Source organism: Gopherus evgoodei, chromosome 1 (assembly GCF_007399415.2).
Source record: "Gopherus evgoodei ecotype Sinaloan lineage chromosome 1, rGopEvg1_v1.p, whole genome shotgun sequence".
NCBI classification, from domain to species: Eukaryota; Metazoa; Chordata; order Testudines; family Testudinidae; genus Gopherus; species Gopherus evgoodei.
The window spans coordinates 272,263,925-272,276,081 of NC_044322.1; the positions used below are offsets into that span (position 1 = coordinate 272,263,925).

General features: G+C 41.4%; 1 protein-coding gene across 1 annotated transcript in view; it reads right to left on the reverse strand.

Moving 5' to 3' along the window:
• ST13 (ST13 Hsp70 interacting protein) overlaps positions 1 to 12,157 on the reverse strand; it is a 43,425-nt gene that overhangs the window by 20,263 nt on the left and 11,005 nt on the right. Inside the window, exons 3-8 of the mRNA XM_030547004.1 lie at positions 10,771 to 10,840; positions 10,567 to 10,637; positions 9,879 to 9,945; positions 8,428 to 8,512; positions 3,812 to 3,922; positions 1,251 to 1,353 (exon numbers count right to left, since the gene is read on the reverse strand). Coding sequence (XP_030402864.1) covers positions 1,251 to 1,353; positions 3,812 to 3,922; positions 8,428 to 8,512; positions 9,879 to 9,945; positions 10,567 to 10,637; positions 10,771 to 10,840 — 507 coding nt within the window. The remainder of the gene's footprint in view (positions 1 to 1,250; positions 1,354 to 3,811; positions 3,923 to 8,427; positions 8,513 to 9,878; positions 9,946 to 10,566; positions 10,638 to 10,770; positions 10,841 to 12,157) is intronic.

Here is a 12,157-nt window from a genome sequence, read left to right on the forward strand (position 1 = left end):
TACCAGAACTGGTCTCGGCACCACTGGCACTGTAAGGGGTGTTTTCCTTTGTCCCAACTTAAGAACTCAAAGCCAAAGAAACTGCCTTCTTGGTTCCGATGGCTTAAAGGGCACCTTTATTAGAGAATGACTTAGCACAGACTTCTACTCCAAGAATGGCTCACCAGACACACTACTTATACCTGGGGAGACTTCTTTGGAAAGTTCTCACACTTGAGCTACCAGCCCCTCTGAAGCAGAGATGTCAGGACCTTTTTGGATAAAGCCTTGTAGACATTTCAGCATTTGGCAGTGTCCCTCTCTGAGGCATTTCAGGTCTATCTGAAGCAAGGAACAGTGTGCAGGGTCAGAGGAACCTATCCTACAGGATTCATAAGTGGCTCCGTGATCTTGAGCAAGACCCAAGGGAACTAAAATGTTTAAAAACCACTTGATCCTGTTCCATACCTATTAAAACTGCACACAAACTATCCACCACTATGTAAGAATAACAAAACAGAAAGGGATAGATTGGTTCTGTGACCAGTCTAACAGGTGAATGAAAAGAAACAGAGGAACCATTAGACAAGATATTTATACCATTAATTTATGCAATGTCTAACTTGGAGAAATATTACACACCTTCCAACTGTTAACTACTGCTCACATGGCTCAGCATGCGATGTCTGCAGTGGTGTTCTGCAGAGGCAAATTCATAAAGAAGAATGATAGCTGCTTTTAAGGAAAGCTATGCTGCCCCCCAGTGGTAGAGTAGTGGAAGAAATTTACTATAGAAATCATGGGTTGAGAACATTGCTTCTGCATATTCACACTATGAGTGGAGTCCTCAGTGTCTCTGAGCCTCAGGAACTTTCTGGAATGCAGTATCCATTGCAGTTATTGAGTGTCTTCCATTCTGACTACTCAGAGCTGGGGTTACAAAGGGATGCATGACCCCAACTGTCTCAGCTCCTTCTGCTAAACTCAGATTATAACTCGAAATAACAAGAGGGAAAGGGGCAGGTAATTATAAATATGCAGAAGCATCACACTCAAAGATCCAGTTAACCACAACTGGAAATGGAAAGAAAAATCAACTCAGTTTAAGTCACAGAATTGTTTTATAACCTCATCTCTTAATGTTTGATACCGCAAGAGCACTTATGTATCCCCAAAGGAAAATGTCTGCAGCCTTCAGAAGCTTCCAGAAGTCTCTCTAACAAGCAAGAATAGGCAGAAGCCAATTTATTCCAACATCCCACCCCACTTACTCTTGGTTGCACCTCCTTCAGCATGGCACTAGCCTCTTCATCATAATCCAGTTTACATGCCAATGCAAGGTCATGTGCTGCCTCCTCCCAGTGACCCAGGAGTCTGGAATTGAAGACAGCAATATGGGGTTAGTAGCGCTCTCTCTTCCCATCCTTTAATTCACAACAGACAAATTGGCAGTCAGTGTCCCTTTACCTGGATCCACATGAACCTTTTATAAGTGGACACACAAATGAGCAACTGAATGGTTACAGAAAAGTCTAAGACCTGGGGCTTTTTTTCCCATGACCTACAGTCATTACCAAGAGCATGAAGCCCTTAGGGGATACCTCCCTGCTGCTTTATACTCCTACAACCCAACTACCACTTTTGCTGGCAGAGAAGCCAAATGAGTGCTGTGAAGCCAATTAGTGCCATTCCTCTGAACAGCGGAAAAGAGGTTGCTGTTATGAAAAACAAGGTACTTCCTACCCAAAGTGGCAAGGTGTACCTCAGTAACAGGTATTGCACAGTCAATTAAAATTTTTAAGTGACTAGTAGTATCTATTGCCAAAGAGTTTGTTACTTCCGTAGGCTGAGCTGTACACCCAGCCAGGCCCCTGTCCACTCATTCTGGTCAGAACACCTTGTTGATTTTGGCAAGTCAGAAATCCAAAAAAGCTTGCTTTTCCAGTTTTCACCAAAATCAATATGGTTATGACCAAAGTGGAGAGGGGGCCTAATGAGCCCTGCTTGAGTGGTTTTCAGTAGCCTGATTTCCACTAAAATCAGACCCACACAGTATCCATTTGGTGGTGGAGGCAGAAGCAGCTCCCTAACCACTATTTTCTAGCCCCGAGACCACAGCCTCACCACTATATCATGAGTAACCAAATGGCGATTTTAGTAGAAGTCAGGCTTTTTCAATTCCCCCAAAATCAATATGGTTCCACCCACTGGTATACAGAGAATTTCCTACAAACTTTGGAACCTATCAGATGCAATTTTGAAAAGTTATCACGTTACATACAGACAGAAAAAGATAGAGACATGCCAGTTTGAGTGCAGAGTTTTGCTTCACTTGGTCAATGAGTGTTGAGTCTCATTTTGCTTGGCCAGTTATATTAAGGATAATAGCACCTGACTCTTACACAGCACTTTTTTCCTATAGATCTTAAAGTGCTACACAAAGGAGACAAATATCATCCCCATTTTATGGATGGTGAAAATGGAAGTAAAGGTGCAATGACTTAACCAGCAGGCTAGCGGCACAGCCAGGAATAGAATCATAAAGCATGGACTTTCCCCTACTCTATCAGGCCCTCTATCACTACTTCAGGGTGTATCAGAGTCAACCACACCAAGGAAAGTTTTAATATCATTCTGATATGTTAAGATGAGAGCCTCCATGGTCTGGTAAATAGTTCAAGTTAAAACATTGCAGATTGTGATCTGACCAGATCTCATAATTTAGCACAGGGTGCACTGGTAATGAACCAATGCCCCGACATTATTCAAGGGAACACTGAAATCATGAGGTTGCTAGAGGTGCAATTTTTAGGATGATGCAAAACTCTGGTTCTGATTTCCAAAAATCCTTAGTGTACTATAGTATCTGTCTCAAGAGCAGAGTTCCTGAATGTTCACTAAATGAGAATACATGTTAGACATTTTCAAAGTCCTTTAAAAAACGTTGCTAATGTTTCATTACCAGTTCTGAGAATAGGATTGTTATCCTAGTGATGGTCTGCTATCTTAAGCGGATACCACCCATCATGGACCCTGTTAGGGGATGTATATAGAAAAAATAAGCTTGCCCAAAAAAAGGCAGCAAAAATTGATTTTCAATGTTGTTTAAGTAGCTTTTTTACTAACAGTTTAGTTTGTTCCTCCTTAACTGTTATGTGCCTCCAAAACAAGTTTAAAAACTTTAGATCATCATTCTTGAGATGTGTGGGTGCGGAGAGAGGAATAAGACAGTTAACCAAGACAACACCATAGACAGTAAATACAGAATTTACTAAACTTTGCTTAAAAAGTCCAATTTTCACTACTTTAATAGCAAAACTCATTCTATCCTATTCATAAGAAGGATGTCAAAACCACCTACCCATTTTATTGTTAATTCCTTATTACATTTAATACTTTATTACAAAAAGTAAATTAATTTACAAAAATGATAGTATTTCATTACAGGTTTTTGGACATTTTAGATAGGAGCTTTCACTACTAGTCTTAAACAATTTACTGTTACCAGTATAAAGTGTGTAGGGATTCTTTGGCATGAAAGACTAGCAAAATTCAAGTTATACCAGTTCACAATTCCAAACCATACAAATAAAAATCATAACCCTACAATTAAGAATGTTCAATGACCAATTAGAAGATTTCGGTGATGGCTAATAAAAGGACATTTACTACGAGAAATGTTTCCCCTTTCATTAAATCATCTCCTCCTTCCCACAAAACATCAGATAGATAAACAATTCACAAGTCATAATGGATTAGAGTAGAAAAAACAAAAATTGCCTCCCTCACTAATGAGTGAAGGGGGAGGTGAAACATGGCTGCAATTCTTTACCTGTGAGCTTTCCCTCGCCACTTGTAGGTCTGTGCTGAATCTGGGTTTATTTGAATGGCTCTGTCACAGTCTCTAATGGCAGCATTTGGCTTCTGTAGTTTCACAAAGACACTGACAAAAAGGACAAGATTTTATTGTACATATTTAAAATCCAATCTCCAACCAATGTTTTCCATTGCCAACTCTCACAGGCAAGAAAACTAAAAGGCACTGTAGTGAGGTGGTGTGGTTCCCCACTGCCCCGGAGAGGGAAGAGCCTCTCCGGACACCAAAGTGGGTGGAGCCAGTGAATCCTGTGCCCACACCCCAGAGGTCAAGGTGCAGGACAGGAAGTATAAAAGCCCAACCCCAAAAGCTCACTAGAACAGCCGCCAGAGATGCTGGATGACTGTGGCCTAGCTCCCGCTTGGAAGACCCCAGCAACTGGCGGCTGACCAGAAGACTGGCTGGACCGTGATGACCACAGCCTGGAGGAGCTGCCAAGCCTACCCCTTGCCAGTTACCCTGAGGAGCCCATGGTGCTTGACCCTTTGGAGGACGCAGTCTGGACCCAGGTACCTCTAGACGGGGAGTTAGGAAGTAGCTCGGGGGCAGTCTACCCTAGTCTGGCTGCAGCACTGCCAGAGCCTATGTCACTGTGTTGTGGCCAAGATCCACCCTGACACAGCAGCAGGCCTTCTGCTGCTGCTAGGGTCCAGGGCTGGAATGCAGTGGAGTGGGTGGCAGTCCCCCCCTCTCCCAGGCCCTTCGGAGCCAGGAGTCTGGACTTGCTGTTTACCCATTTGCTCAACACTTGCCTGAGGGCCTGAGCCATTGACTCTTTGCGGCTCCGCCCCAACCCAGGGCCTGGGCCTGCTCGTTATATAACAGTTGCTCTGCTCCTGTCTGAGGACCTGAGCCCGTGACTCACTACTGCTTGTGGACCATGTGTGAATAACTTATGTTTGCCTCTACTGCTGCCATGGCATGAGACCCCCATGGCCAGGCAAATTCCCCATCACACCAGGAAGCAGCGAGGCAGTATGGTTCCCTGCTGCTCCAGAGGGATGAGCCCTGGCCAAACCCTCTGGAGGCATGTATTTAAAGAATTCTAAAGACAAAAGATTTTGCACTGGTGAGAGTTCGGTCTTAGTTACTGAAGTTTGCCACATAGCCCTGGACAGGTGGATCATAAGCAGAGACAGTGCAAGCTTTCATCAGTGTGCCTCAGTCTTGATCAGCAAGAACCATTTGAGGGTAGAAGGAAGACAAGGAAAGACAAGGCTCAAGTTCTATGCAGAGTTCAAGATCTATGGCCTGCGTTAAAAAGGTTTACTGAGTCCTAAACACACAACTCAGATGCACTGGAAAGTTGGGATCAGCAAGGGAAAAGAATTTCTCAATTTGTGGTAGGAACCAGGCAGAGCTGATGCTAAGGGTCAATTCATAAAACAGTGAACTGAGAGATTAACAGGGATGCTAGGTTTGAGGGTAGATTACATGGAGCATTGGCCAATGACTCAGACTGGAAAGAAATCTGGGCTTGGATGAATTTATGTTAAATCAGTGTCCTTAAACTACTCATGTTTTCTGTGATTTTTATTCAGAGGGTAATTTCAGTATTCAAGAAATACCCTGCATTTTGTTCACTCTGATTTTTCTTCAAAAAGAAACCAGACCAAAAAAAACTTTTGGCAGGCCTATTCCAAATAGGCAGAAAACCATTAGTAACAGAAACAGCAGGTATTTAAGGAATAAAGGCCTAATCCAGGTTGACTTTCACATTGGTTTTATTATGGTCTAGTTTCAGAACATGATATAACTTATAGTTTGTCATGTCAGTTATAACCAGATGGCTGCAGATAAATGAAGGGCTTTATTACCAGTACTGTATGTGAAAAGATGTTTTTGGCTAAATGGACATACCATGGGACCAAATAGAAACCTTGAAGACCATTAACATTTTGGGACTCCAACATGGAAAGCTGGGACAGAAACCTTTAGGCTATATGTATACAGGATATTTTTGGCTATATACCATACAATATTGAAATGTTACCTATAAACTTTAGCTTTGGGACTGCTCAGCAAAGCTTTTTGTAATATTCATATAGAGAGCATGTTTTATTTCACAATTTCTTCTGTTTCAATAGTTGCAATTTTGTTCTGGACACTGCTAGATAAGTACTATGACTGAAAGGTACCTTGGACTAAAAATGATCTTGGGGAAGGGAGAATCACAAACATATCAATAGCTACAAAATCCTTCCTTAGTGTCATAAGGAGGCTGTTAAGAACCAGTGCAGGCAGGGGCAGAGCCAATCATGAAAAGTAATAAGTTCTCAACTGCTGTTAACCGAAAAGTCATTTTCAAAAGCAGCAGCTTCTCCCTGTAGTCCATGCATCACCTACAGTTTTAACTTTTATACTGCAGCTAGCTCCTATCCCTCCTCGAAATTCACCAACTCCTGCTAGTCTACTGCTACACCATGTAAATAACTATGTTTTATTAATTTAAGTTTTGTTATCAAATTAATTAGTGATTAATTAGCAAGGAAATAAGTTATGTGGTTATGAGCCACTTCAGCATTTCCACCCCTTACACCATTTTATCCAAAGTGTTGCAGGAAAATTTTTAAAGGCGTTGAAGAATTAAGAGCGTGTCTGAAGCTATACAATTCTGTGACATACTGCAAGACTCCCACATTTTCATAAGCTAGGTTGGAAATACAGTGCAAGCCAGATAGAAAAGGGGAGTTGCATCTGCACGATCAAGATCTGGTCTTAAGCAACAAATTATGGAGGTCCCTGATAACCACTCCAGAGTTAGGGACTGTATTCTAAAACAGGGCATAAATCCCTTTATTTCTCCAGAAGTGGGCAACCAAGTAGTGTTAAGTTTCACATAGTTTTTACGCCTCTTTATATTTTCTGTGCATTTTTGTCTCGTTTCGCTCCATAAATTTATAATATGAATCTGGGCACTGGTTGAAATTTTTCCTTGTTTCTTACTTTTCATTGTTAACCAATCCAGACAAAGCTTGACAGAGGTGGATCCTAAGGATATTTAGTGCAGCAAGTAGCTTAAAAAAACCCCAAATGTTGTACTTGGGGTCATCTTTAGCAGCTCCTCCTGTTATAACTGGAAGTTTGTGGGCTACACATACAAACTTGATTGATACAGAAGTGTACAAAGGTGATTTTCTGAAGTAGAGGAGACTGGGTGCACAGAAGCCTGATCACTGAGGCTATGTCTATCTAAAACCTTCTGTCGGGAAGTACACTTTTCTGTCAAGTTTTACCTTAGAGCAGAAAAAAAAAAAAGAGTTCACATGCCACTACTGACACAATGGTTAATACACACCTTTTGACAGAAAGTGTTTTTCATCTTTACCCACCACAGGTCTGCCCCCCATGTTGTAGAACCCCACCCGCATTAAAAAAAAAAATACAAAAACTTCATTGAGTAGTTAGGGTTGATACATCCACCATACCAGACAAAACCACCAGGGTTGTGTGTTGTGTGGTCTATAACATATTATAATGGCAAGACGTGCTGATGAATGGAGGATATGTACAGTTAAGTAATTTAACTTTTAATGTATTGGTTTTGTATAGCAATCTCAACCATTTCACAAAGAAGGGCCACACACATAGCTGTACACACGCACACAGAACAATGCTCAATTGGCCAGAACAGAAAGTGGAGGTTAGCTGGACTGGATGACACAGGAAGTAATTTCCATATCTAGGTGAGAAAAAAATCTAAAAGTTAATTGCAGATGGTCTTCTTGCTAACTGTAACACAAGAAACTTTAGATTTTCCTTATAAGTAGGGCACTACCAAATTCACAGTCCATTTTGGTCAATTTCATGGTCACAGGATTTAAAAAATAGTACATTTCATGATTTCAGCTATTTAAATTTGAAATTTTAGTGTTGTAATTGTAGGGATCCTGACTAAAAAAGGAGTTGGGGGAGGGGTTCACAAGGTTATTGGCAGGGAGGGGAAGGCTTGAGTTACTGCTACCCTTACTTCTACACTGCTGCTGGTAGGGAGCCCAGCTCTAAAGGTAGAGCCACTGCCAGCAGCAGGACAGAAGAATGGCATGGTATGGCAATGCTACCATTACTTTCGTGCTGCCGGCAGAACTGGCCCTCAGCAGCCATCACTCTCCAGCTCCCCAGCTCTGAAAGCAGCAGTGCAGAAGGGTGGCATGGTATGGTGATGCCACCCTTACTTCTGTGCTGCTGCTGGCAAGGTACTGTCTTCAGCGTTGGCTGTTTGGCCAATAGCCACCGCTCTCCAGCCACCCAGCTCTGAAGGCAGCACAGAAGTAAGGGTGGCAATACAGCAACCCCCCATAAAATAACCTTGTGATAGAGACTGAACCGTGTAATAGGAGACAGTCTATCACATCTGATTTGCAGTCCAATAACTCCCAAGAATTAAGTGAAACTAAAAGCAATTTTGGTTTTTTTCCAATCTTTACACAGATTCAGAATGTCCTTTCCTCCTTAAACCTACCCCCAAATTATATACGAGCTGGAATCTCAGCATTCCAGTCGACCATGGCCCCTTTAAAGAGATGAGGTTACGTATAGGAAAACAAATCACTGGTCTATATATCACTCACCTGGCCCGCTTAGCATACAAGATGGCTAAATGAGGATTCAACTTGATTGCTTCAGTGAACAAGTTAATGGCTTTCTGAAGTTCACCTGAAAGGCAAGTACCAGTAAAGCTTCAATTACGCTGCAGTGAGATAGAATCCAGATTTCCATTCATCTACTGGATGTTGTGACTTTCTTCTTATGTTGATGGTACACATTTGTCTTAAAGTTTATCAGTATTGTTGAAAACCAACACCACCCAAAGTTACTATAAGATAATCTGTTTCAATGTACTTTGCACATCTGACTTTTTTTGACTAGTCATTTATGCAGTTTCCGCTTTTATTTATGTGGGTCTTCCACATAGCAACAGGGGAAAGAAAAACCACTTCAAAATAGGAAGTGCACTGATAAAACAAACATGCACAGGAACTCATGGATAGATGTACTACCCAAAACCAACTTGAAATTTAGTCAATTTAAAAATAAAAAGTTAAATGTCCATTTACAATTCCTACAGAAAATATAACGGCAGATATTTTGGACCAAAATTAGTAATACCTAGAAAGACTGCCCAAATGTACTTTTAACCGCTATTAAAATGGAGAATTTTAAATTTAATGTGTTTTTAGTAAGAAAAAATACCTCCTAAAATACTTTTCCTTATCTTCAAAGGGTCCCTTTAAATAAGACTATTTGCATGCACGGCAACAGAGATTAGCAACAAAAACATTCCAAAACAGTGGAAGGCAGCAGAGCAAGGAAATCATAAAGACATCAAGATTTAGAGCTAAAGCATGTGGACTGCCTAGGACACAACACATGCTGCTGTTAAAACAGACTAGGGCAAGATGGACACGTTTTTTAAAATGAATGTCCATACAGTCACCTCAGGTTCCCCATCAGTACACAACCAGGCTGCAGAAATAGCGTTCTATTCATCAGTTTGATGAGTGGCAACCTTACCAGTGTTTATTTAAGAGCTTTGTTCTCTGCTGGTTCCTCTCCATCTCTTCTTTTCCTGGACTATTCCTTTATTTATTTAACTAAGGTGTTTCAGAACACAATTTATATAGAATCTTATATACAAAATGAAGTTGTGTTGTGCCAGGATACCAATGAGGGAGCGGAGGGTGTAAAACACCAAGCTTTGGCAGGCAAGAAGAGTGGTATCCATAACCAAAAAGCAGGGTGTGCAGACCAGGGCTTCCCCACTGAACTTCAGTATTACCATGCTTCTAGGCATCTCTTGTTAAGACAACAAATTATATCTGGAACTCAATACAGGGAATGAATTCCACCAGCAGAAGCTTTTAAACAGTCCACTCTCTAGCCCCACTCCTTCCTGCAGACTGGAAGAATTCCAGGATGCTTTAAGTCAGATTTTAACAGACTTGTAAGTGAAAGCACTGGCCACAACAGCAGATAACAGCTACACCCTCCAAGGTATGTGCTAAGGTACAGAACCCCTCACCTTCACCTAGGGCATGAATGCCCTCCATCTTCTTCTCATCGGCCTCATCCATCATCTCTTCAGTTACCTATGAAACAAAGGAAACAAAGTGGAAACCAAAAGCAGCAGACTTAGATGAGGGTCAGGAAAGGGAACTCTAACTCTAGGATTCTGCCTAATTTGAGCTAAAGACTCAGTTAAGCAAGCAAAGACTCCCAAGAGTATTTAAGTTCAATTTCAAAAAGGAAGAGAGGAGAGCAGCACACTGCTCATAAGGAATAGGAGGACACCCAAATAATATTTTTCATTTGTTAGTGTGGGATTTCTATATTTAGTTTTCAATCAGATATTTTAAAAAATTGTAGTTGCTCATTTTTATGTCCAGCCATGATTCTCAAAGTTAATGGAAGTTTTGCTACTGTCTCTGATGGAAGCAGGCTTTTAGTTAGGAGAGATCTTAATTTTCAATTGATGAGTTTCCTGTTCAGAAGAAGGGAAGGGTAGCGGTGGGAGGGGGGAGAAGAGGGAGAACTGAAGGCATTAAAAGCAATGACTGTCTGTCTAACCAATATGTTTCCTTTGAGTTTAATCCCGGCCCCCCCCAAAAAAAACAAAACCAAAACCCATAAATCAAAACAAACCACCACCAAAAACTATACTGAAGCAGCAACTCCTCCAATGCAATGGAAGTTGAAGATGTTGTCTTTACCTCCACATTTTCATCTCCCATTTCTTGGGGATCATCCTTGTCTGGTTCAATCACTCCCTCATTGTCAATTTCTGCAAAGACAAAAGTTAAAGATTTGAACACTAATGTGGAAAATTACATTCTTCCACCTACAAATACAATAGATAGTGCTACATTCATGTTCAAATTGATCAACAGTTGCAGTAACAACAGTTACTTCCTCACCCAAGTCACTCTCCTCACTCTCAGGCTCTGGTGGCTTAACTGGCTCCTCTGGCTGCTTCTCTGTTTTGTCCTAATAAAGGGAGGACAGAAATATGTAGGTATGTGTCATCTATGGTCAAGTACTCCATTTCCAGGTCAACAATCCCAAGATATCAGAAAACTCCACTACAAAGTCTTCAGCAGCTAAAGGATATCCCACATATAGCTAAGGAGTTTTATTTGTAGCTTTAAAAGTAGGACATAAAACCCCTTTTCCTCACTTTCCTGCACCGATGCCAATTTCTGACCCATAAATTGCAGTTTGTCAGACTTTCCTTCAGGGTTCATGCTTTATTAACTTTGAAGTTGGCATATCATCATCCACATCGCTAAAGCCAACATTACAACGAACACTATTTTGCCCCTTACTTCCCGTCTCAGCAGAACCAAGGTTTGAATGAACCACAGAAACTGGATTTCCCTTGCCCACAGATGTGGTAATCTGTGATCAGAGATCCTCTTTGCATAGTATCTAAGAAACAGCTTTTCCTATCCATCCATACAGCTAAAACTCAGCTTGTGTCTCAATTATGCAGCACCCTTTTCTATGCCCTTGACAACTTAATTGTGCTCCACTCATATCCATTCAGAATGCTGATGCAGAGATAATTTTCTTAGTTTGTTGCTTAGGCCATAACACCTTTTTTAGCATCCCTCCCCTGGCTTCCCCCCCAATCTCTTATGCATCAAACTTAAGTTGCTTGACTTCACTTTCAAGGCCCTTCATGGCCAATTCCCAACCCTATCATCTCTCATACAATGTCCAGATGTTTATTCCAGCCTCCACTGAGTACCTGTTACGTTTTCCAACAAGCACTTTTGTGCTTTCTCCCATGCTAACACTCACATTTGGGAAAAGCTCCCAATAAAAATCTAAAGCTACCTCATCATGCGCCAGCTCTCCTTTGCCATGATGCCTACAAAAAAACTTGACAGTAGGTAAGCCACTGGTACACTGATACCACTGTATCAAGCTGACCAACATTGTCTCATTGTGTCCTTACATTCCTGTATGTACCCATCTGTTGTCTCATCTCTTATACTTAGATTGTAAGCTATTTGGGGCAGGGACCATCTTTTTGTTTGTACTGCGCTAGCATACTGGGGTCCTGGACCATGACTAGAACACCTAGGCACTATAGTAATACAAATAATAAGAGCTCAGGTACATTAGACAGAATGGTGTGTGGCCAGTCTGCAGGCATTATTAACAAAAGGCACCCTTCAGTCTCTGAAACTGTCACAATCCAGCACCAAATATACAAGATTCCTTGATGTTTCCAGTCACTTTCTTTGGAAGTTTTAAACAAACACACTTGTCCCATTCTTCATGCAAATTCTGACAGCA